Below are 19,110 nucleotides of genomic sequence, written 5' to 3'. Positions count from 1 at the left end.
CATGTAAGTTCTGATTTAATAATTACTATTGTTTGAGAGATAACTAAAATGTTAACAGTATAATAACTATTATGAAAAAAGAAAATTTATATCAAATGTATGTTATTCAATGTTGAGAAAAGTATTAGCTATTAAAGCATGATGGAGGTGGAAGGTTGGTGCAGCACTGCTTCCAAGGTTAAATAGATGCGGTCACGTGGCATCCTAGCGAGCGATAGGGATGCCAACAACTCGTTTATTATTATTATTCAAAAAGTGAAAGAAACAGTATTAGATACAAAATTTGTGTAGAATATAAAGAGAATAAATGAATCAAAGTAAAACGAAGGTTGAGTTAACATGATAATAAATACATAAATATTTTCCAAGAGAATTCAAAATACAGAAATACGAATGTAAACAATTAAAATGTGTTCCTCTGTTGTATATACAGAGAAGCCAAAATATATAGAAACGAACAAAACAAAACATTAATTAAAGTAATAATTTCGAATGTAGTTTTTGGCTGTTAAAAAGGAGCGGGAAAGCAAGGTGCACGAGGAAACAAAACGAATATTGATAGAGGGAAAGTCAAACTGGTATCACTCCCCCTTGATATGTTTTTGCTCCATTACAATGACGTATCTGAAGAGAAACAAAAGGGGCCAAAAAAATAACTTCAGAACTTCAAAGGCGGAGAGCGGGTGATTAGAGTGAGGGAAGTAAAGCGAAAAAAATACAATGAAATGAAACACACTCTCACCATATTCATCAGGGTGGATAAGGGAAAACGAGAATGAAAAAGTAGAAAAAAAAAAAAGCGTAGCTGCCATGAATCAGGACTGACTGGAAGAAATAGAGGTTTCTTTGGAAGGAGAATAAAGGCCTGGGGGATATTTACATAAGATTGAATGAAAAGCCGTTAGTGTGTAGACAGGCAGGGCAAGTGATCAAAAATGTATGTGCGGGAAACGGAGGAGAAGCGGGGTGTCTGAGACCTCGTTTTTTGTCGAAGCACATGCATCACAAGATAGTGCATTTCCCAGCGTTATCGGACGACTTCGAAGGTTTAACAGTCAATGCTACTCTGGCAGCCTCCGTGAAGGCTTCGTTGACACCGCGATTTCGCATGGCGGAGCATTCTATCGTAACACAGTGAGGGGCGGGATTAGCAGGGATTTTTTTTTTTTTTTTTATTTCTTCCTCTTCTCTTTTCCTTATCTTCCGCCGGGTGGATGTGTTCTCTTTAACCCCAAGTGGGGAAAATTGTGAAATAAGTAGTGACAATACCTAAATATCTCAAGGCACCAATTCTCTTTGCAACCTCCAGTCCCTTATCGTACTTGACGATTGGTTTCTCCTGAGGTTGTGGTTCCGCATTCTCGTCCTCCTTTTCGTCCACCTCCTCTCTCAAGTCGCACTTCAATGCGACTAGGACAATTTTGGCTCCGGCGCAATGTTCCGCAATTTCAGCCATCCATTTTGATTCGACGTTCTCCAGGGAGTCTTTGCTATCGACCTATATTTTTCCACCACCCGTTCTGAGCAACTGCTTACATTTATGAAAGCCACTAAGAAGAGACGGAATGCGTCAAACCATGAAAAGGAAGTCAAGGAAGAAGCTTACGCTAAAACATAACATTATGACTTGTGTGTCGTCGTATGATAGCGCACGGAGACGATCGAATTCTTCTTGTCCAGCGGTGTCCCATAGAGACAGTTCCATATGAATGCCATCGACGTAAATATCTTAACGAGGAAGATTAGTATTGGTATTTTGTCTTGCCAGCAGTTGGATGGACTCCAGACGCGGATGGAAGTGTAATATATATACCATGAACATAGTTTTCTATTTATCAACCAGTTAGTGGGAAGTTCGCGAGCGATTGAACAGTAAAAGGGATGTCGCCTCGCACCAAAGACAGTTGGCTCACTGCAATCGCAGACAAGGGGTTTATATATCACTTTGGTCAATGCTGCTGCTTCCTCCACCGGCATTAAGGAGACGGGATTGCCAGATAGGAAAATGGACAGATAGAATGGCATCTTACTAGACTGTAGGGAAGAACCTGTGGAACACAAAACGACGCAATATGATCAGCAGGAATTCGAAACCGCATTCACTGTCCTTATTTCTTCTTCTTCCTGCCAATATCACAGCGTGCTGTAGAACGCCGCGGCTTTGATTCGCCGGGAAGTACGGATGTGCCTACCCTCTTGTGAACACATTCAGCAGTGATGTTTTCCCGCATGCGCCGTCACCCCTATTGACCCATCAATCCAGTATTAGCCAATATTATCCATTTAACGAGGCTTTTTTTTTTTTTTTTTTTTTTTTTTTTTTTTTTTAAAGCAGTTTGAAAGAGTGATAGAGAGGGAGGTATGCGGGACGGTGGTAATGAACAAGTGTCGAAGGTATCGGGGGTGCGGAGAGGAGTGTCGGGCTCACAGGAGAACAAGTTTGCGTTGAACGGTCTTCTCCCGCCTGCATAAACTCATCATGACGAGGGCGGGGGGATCGGGGACCACGACGGAGTAAGGATGTGTAAGATGGGAGGGGTATAAATAAGAAGAAGATCGTAGAATTATTTATTTAGGGCTCGCAATAGTCTCCAAATTGATCCTGGGCTGATGGGAGTTGCGCCTGGAAATTAGTAAAATGCGGGAGGGAAGACAGGGTTGAGCGAAAAGAATGGAGAACAGGTGGAGAGGCAAGAAAGAAGAATAGAATAAAAGACGTATAAACGGTAAACGATATCGACGTGAATTTGGGAATGGTTGATGAGGAAGAGAAAAACGCCAAAAGTGTCAAGACGTGAACACAACGCAGTCTGGATGTAAGCGCGGATTAATGACATCTTGTGCCCAGTCTCCTTCCCATCAAGATTTTCTCCACCCATAATCCTTGGAGATGTCTGGGAATGCCTGGGAATGCCTGATGCACTAGGCAACATGCAGTTAAAGCGCCGCCTAAGATTAGCTGAAGCAGGCCCAAGCTTGGCGTGATCAGCCTGGGAGCAACCGTTCGCCCGCCAGAATAACAAGTGGTCAGCCACTCATTTCGGGTAACTCTCCGGGTACTGCCATCGGCTCTCCGGTTCGAGAGTCTGGAGCTTTTCAACTGGGATCCATTTTCATCGACTGTGGAATTAATACAAAGCGATCTAGCATTTATCCTCGTGTACAGCCTAGAATTAATAGAAGAGTATATTAAGAAATGCGATAAATATTTGACTAATACCCCGTAGGAAGGAAGTTGATGGATCCCATTTAAGTTAGTTGCAGCTAATTATGGCGGTCCGATCCACTATTTAAAATTCTGTAGTGAACAAGAACGATTGCCACCAGCAACTGTTATGAAATTGAGATATTGTGTCTCTGGCTTAAGACTGAAACAAGGTAAAAACAGCAAACTTGCATGTTAAAATACCTCCTGTCCTTGTCCATGTGTTATATCCAGCCCATCCCAATAACAAAAAACAACTCAGCCAAATACCAGCTAAACGCCAACCATGGAAGAATGCAGGAAAAAAAAAAAGTAGATGGAACAAATGACACAAACACACCAAAAGAAGGGGGGGAGGGGGAGGAGGATATGAGGCCTACCCAACGGATATCAAAAGGCTTATGAATGCATCCGATGAAAAGTACTACCTAGCAAAAGTCAAAATGAAACAAATTCCCTCGTCCTAAAATGCCTCCTGCTCTTTCTCGATATTCCTTATCCCTCGTCGAAGCCTATCCGCCAGATCAATTTCTCCAGCGCGGCGATTCAGTCCACCCACGAATCGACCCTTGCCACCGTATTTGCTCGATTGCGCGCGAGCCATCTCGTCTGCCTCTCGCGCTTCTCGCTCCCGCTTGTCAGCAGCGGCTAAGCGTGCAGCACGAGCTTGGTCTAGCTCGTTGGCGCTTTGTTGCATAGTTGCTAACTTGGCCTTGCGCTCTTCATCACTTATCGTGGTAGGTGCAGCTGTAGTAGGTCTAGCTTCTCTTGATGGAGCGGCAGTATCGGACCGGTGACGAGACGGTGGTGGAGATACCCCTCGCGAATGATGCCAACTCTCTTTTCTGGAATGTGAGGCATTTTCTCGAGGCAAACGGTGCGAGCGGTCCGGTGAACGGTCGCGCAGATGTGGAGAGTATGGCCGTCGACGTTGATCGGGAGATGGGGAGCGTCTTGATAGATGGTGATCTGGGGGTGGATTTCGGGATGGCGATGGCGAGCTGGATCGGCGCCGTGATCTGTGTATCCGATTATGGTGGCTTCGTCTGTCATTCTCATCATGTCTCCTGGACCTGTATCTGTCACTCGTATCGTCGTGTCGCCTCGATCGATGTCTTGAAGTTCGCTCATCATCTTCATCGTCCCTGTGTCGATGCCTCCGGTGTTTTCGGCTCTTTTCTGACGACTGTGTAGTTACCACACCAGCTGCTTTAAGAAGCTGTTTCCTTCTCACAGGATCATTCATCATCGCTTCGTAGGCAGCCTGCTCTTGTTTCTTTATGGCAAGCATAGGGTCTTCTCTTACTTTTGCAGCCACATCCCTCGCAGTATTTGCGTTCTGCAAAGCCATAAAAGAGCCTTCGGTGGAGGATTTCTGTAGTTTTGAATTCTCTGAGCCTTTGATGAGATCATCAATGCGCCGTTTCCCCAGAAGATATCCTTCCATCTCCTCTGTTGTGCCTGTCTGCCCCGCTGCCGGCCCTGAGTACATCCAATCTACGCGGTTTAATCGTTTCTTTCCACCTGCTGCTTCTTGCATTTCCTGTAACTCCTGGATCTGCCGCTCCTCTTGCCGTTCCTTCATCATCTGCTCGATCCGCTTGCGCTCCTCGAGTGCTTTCTTTTGTTCGAGCCATACCCGCTCCTGGTTCTTCTGGAGAACGGGATGCCAGGACTTTTTCAGATTGAGATCGCCTCCCATTTTGGTAATGTGTATGGATGTGAATATATTGAAAGTAATGCCCACAGGACCAGAGGGTGTGAGTAGAAGGTCAAATGTCCCTCGAAAGTGCTATCCGACAACGGCGGCAAAACTTGGGAAAAGAGCCGCGCTAGTCCGGATATATCTAGTAGCGTCTTGGCGTTATCTTTCTCCACCTTCAAACTGGAGTAAATAGCTACAAATAGTATAGAGAACATTTTACGACTCACCATACCTTTGCTATGATATTGCTCTTGTATATCATCACACTTGAAGTTACAGATTGCGATCCCTATACTCCGAAAGTCAACACTTTTCTACAGAAACTCCTAGCTCTATCCAGTCAAACCGGCTTTGGTCGGGTCCACGTACCCGCTTAACCTTCCAAGATGTCGGACGACGATTTTATGCAGGACTCCGACCAGGAGGAGTGCGTAATTACCATTTCCCCACAAGCTTCGCGCTACGACTGCTAACTAATTATTATAGATATGACTTTGAGTATGAGGACGCCGATGAAGATGAGGCTGGGGATGTTGGAATCGAAAATAAATACTACAATGCAAAGCAGATTAAAGCGGATAACCCAGAAGAAGCTATTAACGAATTTTCAGAAATCCCCGCTCTAGAGGAGGAGAAAGGCGACTGGTGCGCCTCCGTTATCTCAACTTTGAAACTGGAGGAGGGTTTTGCTGACAATTAATATCTCGCTGATCTAACAGGGGATTTAAAGGCTTAAAGCAAGCGATAAAACTAGAATTTAAACTTGGTCGATATGAAGATGTAAGTGCCAACTATGCCCTCTACAGTGATGTTGTGTTGGTGGTGTAACTAATAGCAATGCGCTCAGGCCGTTGAACATTATCGCGAACTGCTCACCTACATTAAATCCGCCGTCACAAGAAACTACTCCGAGAAATCGATCAATAACATGCTGGATTACATCGAAAAAGGGTCTGATGACGCAAAGGCGTACCATTGCATGGAGAAATTTTACTCCTTAACGCTGGACTCCTTCCAGAATACCAACAATGAACGGCTTTGGCTAAAGACTAATATAAAGTTGGCCAGACTCTGGCTTGATCGCAGAGAGTACGGCCTGCTAAGCAAGAAAGTGAAGGAGCTACATCGAGCATGTCAGCGGGAGGATGGGACGGATGATCCAGCTAAGGGGACATATTCACTGGAGGTCTATGCCCTGGAAATCCAGAAATTCCACCACATTGGAGCATAAACGGTTAAAAGCACTCTATCAGAGGGCGCTCACCGTGCGGTCCGCCGTGCCACATCCGAAAATCATGGGAATAATTCGCGAATGTGGGGGAAAAATGCACTTGAGCGAAGAAAACTGGAAAGAGGCACAGAGTGATTTCTTCGAATCGTTTCGGAACTATGACGAAGCTGGCTCAATGCAGAGGATCCAGGTCCTAAAGTACCTTGTTTTGACAACCATGTTAATGAAGTCTAATATCAACCCCTTCGACTCCCAAGAGACCAAACCATACAAATCAGACCCGCGGATATCCGCTATGACTGACCTAGTCGACGCCTTCCAACGCGATGACATCCACGCGTACGAAGAAATCCTTCGCAATAACCCGGACGTCCTCTCAGACCCCTTTATAGCCGAGAACATCGACGAAGTGAGTCGTAACATGCGCACCAAAGCCGTCCTCAAATTGATAGCCCCTTATACTCGCTTCAGCCTCGCCTTCATCTCCAAACAAATCAAGATATCCCTCCCCGAAGTCCAGGATATCCTCAGCTTCCTAATTCTTGATCAGAAGATCCCAGATGCGACGATTGACCAGGAAACTGGCGCCGTCGTCATCAATAGGGCTGACGACCATGAACGACTGCAAGCTCTGGGGACCTGGACATCTCAACTAAACTCGTTGTGGCGGAGTGTTTTGACCAATGCGGACGGGTTTAGAATCGAGGATAGTGCTCGTATCCACGCGACTTTGGTGAATACCGACGGGGGTTATGGGCAGTTGGGTCTTGCGGGAGATGTTTTGCCATCTCCAGAATTCCGAAAATTGGGTGTTGGTCGGGCAAAGCGGGATTGGAAAGGGAAGTCGGGGATTGCAAAGGCATTCTCACGAGCTCTCTGATATTTTTTCACGAATGAGCTTGTTTTGGCTCTTGCCCTTGCCTATCGTTTCATATGTATTTGGAATTCTCTTGCTGCACCTTGTTTTAATCGAAACATCGGGCCGCTGGCGAATTTTATAGAATTATAGAAACGATGAGGGGCTTGTTGTTTACTCTCAACCAAGACAAATGAGAGTTTCGCAAGCCCCTTTACAACCACGGCGGAGTGGATGGTCGCCAAACCAGTAACCCTCACCCCTTTGTTCCTGATTATCCGGCGGCCAGAATATATCCAACGACCTGAATAACAAGCTATGGTATATTAGACGAGCTACGTGGTCTTAAACAAAATGTCTTTCTCTTCATAACTCATAGCAAGCAGTTGTTTATGACCTTCCCACCAGCCTCTATCCGAATCTTAAAATCCCGTTGCTATTCCAGAGAAATGGAACCAAAACCGCATACGGATTATACAGATTACCTAGCTAGAAGTTCCATTTCATCAATCCCAAATAACAAATGAGGTGCGATCCAACCATACGGCCATCTCCGTCAGAAGAATACGTGAAAAGCTAGATCTAGATTTATTCAGGACACTGTCACCCCTCGCTGTTCTCGCGGTGCCGTTCAACCTGAAAACTGCATACAGAGTATTTATGCACGTACATCACCTACTGAATCGTATATCATATACCTTTGCTGTTCGAGATAATAGGGCGAGTGAGCCAGTGGATAAATCCATCACCACGAAGGCTTGCACCCCGGTAAGAAAGCGCATATTAGAAAAGGAGATCTTCTGCATCATAGCAGGTGCAGGCTGCCAGGTCAACAAGACCCTAGTCCCGATTAGCTGCAAAGTGTCAAGTGTCAATCGCTCCCTTGGTGATCATCAACCTTGCATGGAACGCGCAGAAAGTGGAACCAGAGTAGGTTTCTTGACTACCAAATCCCGCCCAAGCACTGGGCCAAGGAAAATGTAACGTATGGGCATAGCTGCATAACTTACTCCGCAGTAGTTATTGGTAGAAAAGTGTGGCGACTGGTGGATGAAGGGAGTGAAAGAGATTGATATTGCTGTCATTTGGCACTTACAGACGTACTCATTCTTCAGGAACGATCGATTTCCAAAGTTAAGCCGCTTTCGCTCGGACATCAAGTGAAATTGAAGAGTGAAGAGTTTGTTCTCAGATAAAGTTTTGTGGGCTCATATGCACAATGCATGCAATGTATGGCACGTAGATCTCCTCTCTAGCCATCCGCTGCTAGCTTGAAGAGCTAGTGTAAGTTACTGGACATCAGAGAAACTCAGAATAGAGGTGCTGATAAAAGAAAACTATGCTCCGCCAGGGTCGAGGCGAGCCATACACAACCTCGCGCCAGTATGCTCGCATACCATCATCTTTGAACAGAAGGTGATGATTATGTCCATATACCGCCAGTCGAGACTTCAACAACCTAGCCCGTTCTCACATCTTATGCAACCCATCGCGTAGCTCCTTTTTGGAAACCAGAGATCTATCAAGCCCAAGTTATAATATTGGTTGGGCCAGTTGCCAAACAAACCCTTGGGGAGCGGAAAACAGAGTATGCTCTGAACCGAGTCTGTCCAATGAAGCAGAGCCATGAAATAAAGAAATTGCCGTTTATTTTTTTCAATATATCTTTCCCTTTACGTCCGTATGGTCATTCACGTGTTGGTTCATAGGAATGTCCATTTTTGCCTGTAAACAGCTGTACGTAGAAGTATTGCACGGAGGGGTAACGTACAGGTGAATCTACACCCTTGGGCCTTTTGATCAAAAGCACAAGGCTATATAAAAAGGTGCTCCGCGTTTCCGAGGGTGAGTGGTTCGTAGCGAAAGAGGTGGTGGCCTGTGCGACAAATCTTCAGCAGGATGTGCAGCACGGCATGATGCGCGCCGAGCACATCACTCTAGTTGTAGATCCTGACGATCATTTTAGCATGAGCGAGATTCTTCTCCTTCACCAAATGCCAAACCAGACGCCAAAAGACCTTCCTTGCATGCGCTAGAAATTTATTTGGTAAGCATGGTACAGATCAGTTGGCAAGCCCCCCAAACAGTTGGGGTGGGTTCAGGGGCTTGATGCCTAAAGCTTGGCCCATACATAGCCTATGTGTGAAGACTGGATGTATTATTGCGCCTTAATATTGAGACTTCCAGTTAAATTCCTAGCGTGTGCAAGAGACTTTGGTTCACACCGTAATGTTATCTTCATTTTGCTCGCAAAATCAACCAATGTGTGGGAAGGGAGATTCACGGAATCAATGCCGGCGGATCTGCTGAAAAAATAAGAAAAGAAAAAAAACCCGGTAGATCTCGGAGTTATCCGGTTGACTCTTGATATCCCCAGAAGGCATCAAGGCGACTTTGGGAACCAAATTCTGATCTCCGACGCATGACCCAGTAGTTCTTGTCACAGGCGATAACGTATAATAGGAGGGATCGGCTGTTTCTCGCCTGCGACAGTATCTTAACGCAGTTTTCTGTGGGAAAGACTTGCCTTACACTTGTTTAACCACGTATGCCATAGTAGATCACCAATCCGTCAGATTTCATAGACGAACTCCACACCCATTTTCCCGCTCCGAGGTGAGATGCTGTGCTGAACTCCGCAGGATCGCCCAGACACTAACAAAATGATTATCACCTAAAGTTTGGGAAAATTCGTTGAAATTTGGGAGATAGAAAGCGGCAGAGAATCTGCGCAATAGATTTCTAGATAACGCCCTTGGTTTCTTGATGCGACTTCATGTCTAACTGGTTGCAGTCATTGATTTTAATGTTATGGGGTGTATCTGGAAAATGATTATCAGACGCTGTATACAGTTCTGAGGATTTGCCATCAACACATGAGCATTATCCCCATTCTTGCAAGCAGCTACGGGTTCGTTAATATGACGAAAGGAGCAGGTTCCCCAACAACGTACCCGATAGCATGCTCTCGGGAGCGACCAAGTAATTGGAGTCGTATGATTTCCCGTATTTGAGGAATGTTTCAATGTAGTTATACTCGCGGTTCGGGAATAGAAGAGAATGTACTTCCGCGAGAGAGCGTCAATACCACAAGGTATACTCTATCCTGGACACTCGATAGGCATTACTGAATATCTGGTTTTACGGTTTTGGCGTCTGGAGATGTCCAAAGCGCCGCGTTTGCCTGCCGGGTCGTAGTCACGGAGCGTTTTGCCTATAACTAATCCGAGCTCGACTTCAAAATGTAGGCTCACTCGGACGGTCCGCTTGGTGTGAAAATCTTTCCCCAAACGATTGGTAAATGTATACCAAGGTGGCTATGGAAGTTTGCCATATTCCTTCCCTTTGGGAACTAGGATTGCTTGTTGTTTTGAGCCAACGATCAAACTGTATACTCGACATTTGAGCAAATTAGTAGTTGATGGTAAGGGGGACTGCACGACTAACACATTGTTGTTGGATGGTCGAATTTTCGTTCGAACCACAGAGCGAACAGTAGGAGCTTCGATGTCAACTCACAAGCCATGACCATAAAATTTTCCTCTTTTCTTCGCCAATGGCAGGTAACGGATTTCACAATTCTGTGTTCGAACCTGAAAATAAGGAAAAGGAATGCCGGGAGAGTGGAAGAACCAGAAAAATAAATCACTAATGGTCATCACACTCACAAAAGTGAGATCAAACAATGACCCAAATATACTCCGTATTCTTGACTAAACTTGGAGACCAAAGGAAGAAAAATCCCCTCCACTGGTTTCCCAATTTTTTTCCCGCCTTTCTTTTTTTGTCATCTTTTTCCCCCAGCACATTGAGCTATCAATATCTGTCAGCTTTATACTCTCATCACACGGATGCGTGCTGTTTTGTTTGTTCCAGAATTAATTGATTGTTTGGCCCTGAGAAGGCGGGCATTTGGTGGAGAGGGCCATTTGCTGATATGCAATGATATTATGCATGTGATACAAGTAAGAACATATCTGCTATTTTTGATAGAAAGCACGATAGCCCAATCTTATAATCTAGAATGCTGCGAACAAACAGCAGGTAAAGCCAACGGGCTGAGAGGAGTTCAACTCCTGGTTCGATATGCGACTGGTGGAATGTCGGGACTTCAGAGCCTTCGAGTCTTAATAACTGGAGGGTATCATCAACGAGGCATCCTCTTGAACACTTTATCTGATTCAATTGGTAATGCTTCCTGTTGATCAAAGCAAGGGACAGAAAGAGCTTCAGCGGCGTGTAAGGGGTCTTCAAACATGTTTTTGCTTGGGCTGTGGACCTGGAAAAAAAGCAAATCACCAATTTGTGAGGGAGAGAAGTGAGTGTATTCAGAAATGGAGATATGTCGGGTTTCGCGTCTGATCAATTTTTTGGTTTCGGTGAGTATCCGTCATCAATCCACGGTTCACTGAAGATTAACGGAAGGTTGCGGGTGCCGGCTTTTCTATGGAGGACATAATTGCCACACCCAAAAATAAAATGGTCGAGGCAGGAGGTAATTCCTCTTCGCAAATTGTCAGAAGATAAATCTTTCAATTGAAATTGATGCGTAACATGATACCCCCTTAAAAGCTCTGTAAACATAGTTGCACCTTTGCCTAGTTTGTCGAACGCTGCGATATAACCAGTAAATAACTATTGCCAGAGCCTTCATGTCAGGGGCAGCAACAGCGACAAGCAAAAGTATAGCGCAAAAGTGAGTTGGCAAACAAATGATAGCTTGATATCTTAGCTAGCGTTAGAAATAGCCGGTACCGAATGAGCGAATGTTGGTAGTTGAGGACCGATGGAACGACAGCAGCCTTCAACCACTGATATTTTAACAAAGGATCCGTGGGGGATCGACACGACCAGGTTTAAATGTGTTAGACAATCTTTAGAACCAGCGCCTTACGGACATACCTGATAGCCAACCGTTGGAGGGAGTGACGATGTATTGCTTATGTGGCCAGGCTTGCTGGGAGCAATAGGGAACAGAAACAACAAAATGAACGTTCGGAAGAGAGAGGCATGAAAGTATCAAAACCTATTTTTTGATGATTCAGCTTGTGTTTAAATAGAGCATTTGAGTTGAGCGCATGCCGTGTCAGGAAAAAAGCCGTAAAGTACCATGCAATGCACTGTATGTACTGTACGCTACAACCAGAAACGGAACCAGGCACCGGATAAATCAGTGTCCACGGCAGTCCTGCGCTCCCTAATTTGTAGATATCTCGTGGCCGTGGCTCCGCCGTGAATATATGCGTATTCTGGAGAAATGGGTCTTTCGGTTTCAGCTTCGGTTATAATAAACACCCGACTTGATTCAATTCCATCAGTTGCCAAACTTTATGGCAATGGACTCCTCTCCCACTCCTTCAACTATTGCAAATGGAGTTGTGGCGGGCTCTCTTATATTTCTCAAGCTCAAGTGACAAACTATATTTCCGGGCAGGTGGTGATAATTTCGAGCTAGGCAGATAGCAATTTGTTTTTCTTAGAAAATTTCTCTCATTAGAAATTTGGAGGATACCGCCTGAAACGAGAACTCGAGGCTTGGGTATTGCTGGGCAAGGTGTTTTTTTTTTTTTTTTTGTCGGGAAAACGTCCTAGACTACGAAAAAATAGCCATTCTGTAAATGACATCCCGAAAAACTAAGAAAATATCCCTGGCTTATGCCCACGGATATGAAGGAACAGTAACTGGTAATTCTAACAGCCGCCTGCCGTTAGCCTTCCGCGCAAATTATGCTTGTACTGACTTGACGATTGAAAGGTACCTTGGCAACAAGAATGCACACTGCATGGCTGCGCCATAATCATTGCCTTGGTTGGTGTTGCTCGAATTGATTCGTGATTTGACAAGATTTTCGCTGCATGTGCATGGTCGCCTTGCATCGTACATGACAATCCCACACACCAATGGCCGTTTGAGAGGTAACCAAATGTCCATCCGCTTCTCAAAAGTCACTGCAGAAGGTTATCCTCTGGAACTTGCGCCATACGCTGCGTATATCAGAATCTCATTTCAGCAAATATGCAGGTGCTGGGCAGGCGAGTCGAGTGAGTGCTTGACAAGTTCACTGTGCCAACTCCCAGGGGACGGTTTTGGTGACCCAAACCTTTTCATCAGCTGTTCTTAGTGCTGTAGCGAATCATGCCAAGCCAGTAGCCATTGGTCCGGAATTGCAGCATGACGGATGGCATTGGGATTACTATTTGCGGTGAGGAGAATGTCTTGTGTGTGTGGTTGGTGTTTTTGGTGACCAGGAAGTTGATCGTTGTTCGTGTGCTGCTGAATAAGCAGCCCTTCGGGATCTCGCAGGTTGCTCAACTTTCAAGCCCAATGACAAAATCCCCCAAGTTTCCAACATACACTCGACATTCTTGCAAACAATCAATTACTGCAGTGCTGGTTCTGTCCCTCCACTACGCCATGCAGGTCCTATTCGTTGCCGTTGTTTGATCGCTCATGTTCCAAAAAGAAGCCGTCCCGAAGTCATGGCAATAGTTGAATCTGAGTAGCAACTTCGTGACTACCGATCCACTGACACGAGGGGCTCTTGGTAGCTATTGTCCACCTCGCCAGGCGGCCTCAGAATACCATAATACATAAACTCGACCTCCTCCTTCATAGCTATACTAATACGGAGCAGGCTCTCCCGTTCCTGTCAATTGACGTGAGTCCTCGTATCGTTTTTCTTCTGCTTCTCTACTCTGCTGTTGATGTTGTCAGTGCTCTGTATCTGTTATGCATTGCCTTGTGCTCCCAATGTAATCTAATTAGTCACTGTCTTATTTGACATTGGTTAACTTTTTAATATATACATTCTGTTTCCCTTCCGTTTTTCCTCAGAAAATTGGGATCGGTTGCTGTTGCTGGAAGTCCTTTTTTCCCTTTGGCGAAAACCCCAGAAACACAAAAAATATTGATTGGTTGTCCTGGTTCAATATTTCCCGACATGCAGTCCCAAGCAGTTGCGCCGGACCCTTTCAACCTTGCTTACTTTCAATTTTACTTTTCTTCAGCATATCACTACCGAACATATCGGATAGCTCCTGTATTCCAAGATATATTTTACGCCCCATATCCAGTTCATTTCTACCAAGCATCGACATACAACGTCACCATGAGCAACATTCCCTCATCTGGCAACATGGCAGATCCGGATCATATGTTGGAGTTCCAAAAACTCTCCAATCACTATGAGCCGGACCTACAGGTGAGGAGCACCTCTCTGACCTATTTTGGACCTACTGACTAATCGGTTCGTAAAGGGTCCTCTAGTAGGCCCAAAACAATCGAGCAGCATGATAACGTCCGAATACGCGAACGCTGATCCTATATATGTTGCAAAGACTACTGTATGTTTTGGCGGAACATTGCTCATTTCCATGAGGGATGGGGTAGATCTTGAGGATTGTAGGGTTGACTGCCGGTAACTAGGCGCTCTCTCATACCCATTCGCATTACCGTATTATGAAAGGCGATGGAAATTGCGGGTGGAGAGGTGAGCGGCTTGAATGAACCCCCTTAGCTATCTTGTACTTCTGAGACTTATACCCTACGCTAGCTGTTGCTTTTGGATATTTTGAAACGTTATTCAATCTACGAGATACTGCAAAAGTGACACAGGAGCTGGCGCGTCTCAAATCCTTCAACAAGCTCCTGAACTCCGCTGGATGCCAGGAGCATCTCTACGAAATGTTCGTTGACGCCACCGAGGAGCTCTTGAACCAGATATCGCAGGAGATTGGGAAAGGAAGCTTTGACGATACCTTCCTCTTTAACGCGTTTAACGACGAATACAATTCCTCCTCTCTTATTATGCATTTTAGGGTGAGACCAAGCGAATCTCCACCTCCATAACTTCTAAAGGTTTTACTTAACCAAATTGGTATGGACTAGTTAATGACGAGTGCTTGGATGAAATTGAATTCCAGCCGTTATACGGATTTCCTTGGGGTGTCTGTTGGGGAATATTGTGAAAAGACAATTGAAACAGTTAAAACCGAAATCGATGAAGTAGGCCTCCAGGGCCTATTCGACGGAGTCATTGAAGGGTCAGGGCTTGCTATCGAGATTCTCTACCTTGACAGGAGCGAGGGGACGGAAGTCACCCCTCATTTGCTCTCACCGAATAGTCCCATCGCAACCATCAGACTTCTTTATCGGCCGTAAGAATTCCCGTCTTACCCTGTATCGCGAACTAGCAGATGCTGAAATAGTATGTAGTGGTCACTACGATCTCTTATATCAAACCGATCAAACAAGACACGATCAAGGACTCACATCAGTGAACTTCCAATACGCCATGAGTTCTGACTATCTGCCCTGGTATTCGAGCGCGTTGCCGTTTGATTTGAACCCAGTTTTGATGTCCATACCAAGTCTCCCCCTCAATACAAGCAGTATTTCGCCACAAGCGCCCTCTAGCCAACCATACACGTTTTCGGGCAGACATATTGACCCAAACATTCCACCTCCGGTGGTTTCCCAGCCTCCACCAGCTCCCTCGCAACCCTCTTCAATCTCCAGTTTTCCTGTCAGTCCAGTTTCCACTCCGGATAAATCCACAGAACTCCAGATTAGGATGAATCCATTAGTGTGTGAGCCAATGAATACCCTCCCGCTACCTTCTATACCTCTCAGCAAGTAGGTAGATTCTTACAAATCATTATATAACTATGTTGCCACATTCTACCCTATAATACTGACCCAACTCATAGCTCTCCTACAAATCTTGCACACTTCCACCATCCCGATTTCCAGCCTTCCCAATGGGATCCGAACGAGGAGTATAAGTAACAAACTGGGCTTGCTTTATCCCATTGATGAGGAGGTAGCTTTACCGTGATGATAAACGACCTTTTGCGCCATATCACTTTCCGTAGAACCTATATTCCATTTTCAACTGTTTCAATATTTTTCCCTTGAATTTCAGCGATATGGCGTTCCTGCCGGTGGGGTATGTGTCAAAGTTTCAATACTTCCCGAGTCTTTCGTTCACTTATCAATACTATCCTTTAGTTCGAAGAGCTTATGGCCGGTTATTAGCGCCTGTGTTACATTTTCTCACTGTCATACCTACATACAGTTGATAACGCATATTTCTCAAACGCAGTTTAACATATGAATTTAACCGTTTCTCATCATGCTTCTTCTCCCCCGTAGAGGTTGGCGGAGGGATACAGCAAAAAATGTGTTAGCAGTCATTAGGGATTGTAATGTTATTTTCCAATCTTGTTAATTTTGGGTTTTCCATCGTAGGTATGATTGATGTCTCGGTTGCAGATACACGTGCTTTTCTCCTCGCCCATATACGAAAATTCACTAGCACTGACGGGCACGGATAATCACAGTATTGCAGCATGATCACTAACACTATTATTGCGATTTTGCATGATCTAATGTTGTTATGTGTTCGTTAGGCTCTCGTCTGACCTTCCAACGGATCGATCAACTGGTTTTTGGGATGTGATTCTTAAATAATTTTAAATGCGCTCAATTAATAAAATTTGATAACCGAATAATGCGCTACTGGTCGACCGTATCACCCAGAGCGATATATACTCTTTATATCACTAAAGGCCACAATCGAATCATTTTCTCGTACAATTTCAATACCCTAAGGTGCCCGGAGCATATCAAACATTAGTACCAAACAAACTCAAAACAGTCGTTGCGCTTATCAAGGAAGGAGGGGAAAAGAAAGAACCGAACATGGACGACCAGTGCATTCCTCAAACGAGACTGACGCCAATATTGGGAAACATGAGTGTGACCGAAACGAAAAGGATGAGCCGAGAACTGCAAATTATGCATTCAACCCTGCCGGTTCCCCAGTCAAATTCTGCGGATAAGGCTGTGTCAACCAGGAATTATTTGCAGTTGAATTGTTCGGAATGGTTGTTGATGAAGAAATAGACGTCATCCTCCTCCTATGCTGGAGACCGTGAGCACCATCCTTTAAGCTCCGTATATCCTGCAGACCCATGTCGAACATGAGCGAGTTGGAGAAGAGCGCAATACCCGGATGCAAAATCTCTCTCTGTCGTATGTTGGATTTTTTCCCGATATCGCTTCTTTTATCGTTGGTGATGTCAAATTCACCGATGATTTGTGGGAATATCACGTATGATTCGGGCTTTTGATGGATTGCGAATGATTGGAACGTGGTATGGGTTGGGCTTTCGGATCCGTTATTGTTGCCATTTCCATTGCCATTGATGTCATTGACGCCGCTGCCGGGGAATGAAAAGGGAGGAATTACCGAATCTTCGTCAACCGTCCATACATTCCACGAGTCATCATTCTTTAGACCTGGAGTGCTGTTGATTGTTATCGCGCATCGGTCCTTACGTCGCAGGGACCAGATTTTTAGTGCAGCTTTGATAATTTCAGCTACCTGCTCTCTAGCAGAGGCGATAGCTTGTTCATCATTTTGGATAAGCGGTTGCAGCATGTCAACCGCTTCCTTTACTGCTTGGTCAACGGTCTGCGTGATACCGGAAAACCTGGGCAACTTGTCAAGTGCCTTGACGGTTATTCCTCTCCAGACCTGTTCTTCATCCGGACTCAGGGCGGCACATATAGTGCTCAGAATGGCCTCGTCGTGTTCGCCACTACTATCTGTGCTGCGCCTGATAAGCAACCTGTTTTGGAATATTGAAACCAACGTCCCCGCTATAAAATTGTGCACACCAGCCTTCCGCAGAGATGTGGCCACCGGAGTAGGAGAGGAGGAGGTATAGTCGAATATGCCACTCGCTTGTCTAAGTTTGCCTAAGCTTCCTAGTGGACCGAAGATCTACACAATGGAAAATTGAATTAGTGCAACATCAGATTGTGGCTCACGCTGGGTAGCAATCATACCAATTCAACATCCTTAGGGACATTCTCAAATCTCATCACGAAGTCTCCAATAAGTCGGGACAGATCCGCTATGTATTTTTTACTGACGGGAAGGATGCGTCAGCCATGAACTCGAAAGAAGAAAGAAAGGAGGGGAGAAAAAACTTGTTCTCCATCTACCTGCAGCATAAAAACGTAAAGATATAGAACTTACTACTCAGTGAACGGCGTGCTAGAAACCGCCGTTTCAGCGCTCAACATTCGCAATTTATCCTGGAGCGTTGTCACTTTGTCCCCCAGGCCTTCGTTTCGCTCCTCCAAGATGTCCCGATATGCCATTAACCTGTTCACTTCAGTTTTCAGCTCCTTATTCAGTTTTATGGCATCATCCTTCTCCTTTTCAAGTTTTCGCTTCGCTGCCTCAACACGGCTCTCTGCAGCCTTCGCTTTTCCCTGATATTCTTCCTTGACTTTCTTCTTTTCCTTTTCCAAGGCTTCCTCTTTTTTCTTCTCAAGTTTAGTCTCCCTTTCACGATACTTCCGCTCCTCCGCCTGGCGCTCATGCTCTAGTTTCGCCTTCTCCTTCGCGACAGTCTCCTTTTCCTGTGCAACTGAACGCGCCTCTGCCTTCAGTTTCTTGTTCTCTGCTTCGAGTTTCCCTATTGCCTCATCTTTATCTTCCTCGGTCTTTTTGATTTGCTCGTCCTTAATAGCAGAGATCGTCTCGAGCGAGCGTTTGAGCTCATTGACTTCATCCAATCGCTTGAGTTCATGTGCCGTGGCTGTTTTAATATCTTGGGTTCTTTTTTGAATTTCTGGTATTCTCAGGAAGCGAAGACCATCGAGAAGTACGCGCATGGAATCCCCAATACTTTCATCTTCGGCCTTCCAATCCCTCTCAATCGTCCCATTGCTGGCATGATTGGCTACCTTCTTCGCTAACATCTAGATCGTGCGAAGAGGGTTTAGGCTTGAAGTCAGCATCTCCATCTCAATGGCTGTACTACGGAGCCAAAATATCAATGTACATTCTCCTGCATCTACATACCTTCGGGTCTTGTGTTGAGCTCATACTGTATCTGTTGATATCACTTCCGCTGCTGGTACGGCGAAACCGCAGCCTATCTAAAGCTTTGTTAACAACGTAGTGTGTAGGAGATATGGTGCGCTTGTCTTTTATCGAAAAGATATGGTTTGGGGCCCCTTTTCCCATGGATATTCGATGTTTTATTTTATGCCACAGTACTGGTGGAGAGTCCCTTCTTTCTTAAATGCAGCA

The 19,110-nt window shown here is 45.2% G+C and overlaps 6 protein-coding genes across 6 annotated transcripts; 3 read left to right on the top strand and 3 right to left on the bottom strand.

The window, feature by feature from the left end:
- Positions 1-218: 218 nt before the first annotated feature.
- On the bottom strand, positions 219-2,025 carry HCBG_07713 (Rho3 GTPase; the record flags this gene model as incomplete). The annotated part of the gene is made up of 4 exons (XM_045434762.1): positions 219-1,121; positions 1,270-1,498; positions 1,607-1,728; positions 1,914-2,025. 4 exons carry the CDS (start codon positions 2,023-2,025, stop codon positions 1,003-1,005), a joined length of 582 nt encoding a protein of 193 aa, XP_045284068.1.
- Positions 2,026-3,582: 1,557 nt separating this feature from the next.
- Positions 3,583-4,945, bottom strand: HCBG_07712 (pre-mRNA-splicing factor CWC25; the record flags this gene model as incomplete). The annotated part of the gene is made up of 1 exon (XM_045434761.1): positions 3,583-4,945. The coding sequence occupies one exon, from the start codon at positions 4,905-4,907 to the stop codon at positions 3,669-3,671; it is 1,239 nt and encodes a 412-aa protein (XP_045284067.1).
- Positions 4,946-5,296: 351 nt separating this feature from the next.
- Positions 5,297-7,021, top strand: HCBG_07711 (COP9 signalosome complex subunit; the record flags this gene model as incomplete). The annotated part of the gene is made up of 5 exons (XM_045434760.1): positions 5,297-5,337; positions 5,397-5,555; positions 5,630-5,690; positions 5,746-5,999; positions 6,118-7,021. 5 exons carry the CDS (start codon positions 5,297-5,299, stop codon positions 7,019-7,021), a joined length of 1,419 nt encoding a protein of 472 aa, XP_045284066.1.
- Positions 7,022-7,657: 636 nt separating this feature from the next.
- HCBG_07710 (uncharacterized protein) lies at positions 7,658-9,033 on the top strand (the record flags this gene model as incomplete). The annotated part of the gene is made up of 5 exons (XM_045434759.1): positions 7,658-7,927; positions 8,113-8,177; positions 8,349-8,380; positions 8,495-8,601; positions 8,824-9,033. The coding sequence occupies 5 exons, from the start codon at positions 7,658-7,660 to the stop codon at positions 9,031-9,033; spliced, it is 684 nt and encodes a 227-aa protein (XP_045284065.1).
- Positions 9,034-13,318: 4,285 nt separating this feature from the next.
- HCBG_07709 (uncharacterized protein) lies at positions 13,319-16,225 on the top strand (the record flags this gene model as incomplete). Its single annotated transcript, XM_045434758.1, has 9 exons — positions 13,319-13,656; positions 14,006-14,199; positions 14,255-14,341; positions 14,424-14,487; positions 14,551-14,816; positions 14,886-15,154; positions 15,213-15,632; positions 15,707-15,945; positions 16,008-16,225. The coding sequence occupies 7 exons, from the start codon at positions 14,107-14,109 to the stop codon at positions 15,783-15,785; spliced, it is 1,278 nt and encodes a 425-aa protein (XP_045284064.1).
- Positions 16,226-16,794: 569 nt separating this feature from the next.
- HCBG_07708 (uncharacterized protein) lies at positions 16,795-19,044 on the bottom strand (the record flags this gene model as incomplete). The annotated part of the gene is made up of 4 exons (XM_045434757.1): positions 16,795-17,787; positions 17,853-17,934; positions 18,046-18,776; positions 18,880-19,044. 4 exons carry the CDS (start codon positions 19,042-19,044, stop codon positions 16,795-16,797), a joined length of 1,971 nt encoding a protein of 656 aa, XP_045284063.1.
- Positions 19,045-19,110: the final 66 nt, after the last annotated feature.

This window comes from Histoplasma capsulatum (genome assembly GCF_000150115.1).
Source record: "Histoplasma capsulatum G186AR genomic scaffold supercont2.14, whole genome shotgun sequence".
NCBI classification, from domain to species: domain Eukaryota; kingdom Fungi; phylum Ascomycota; class Eurotiomycetes; order Onygenales; family Ajellomycetaceae; genus Histoplasma; species Histoplasma capsulatum.
This window is presented reverse-complemented; position numbering and strand designations above follow the sequence as displayed.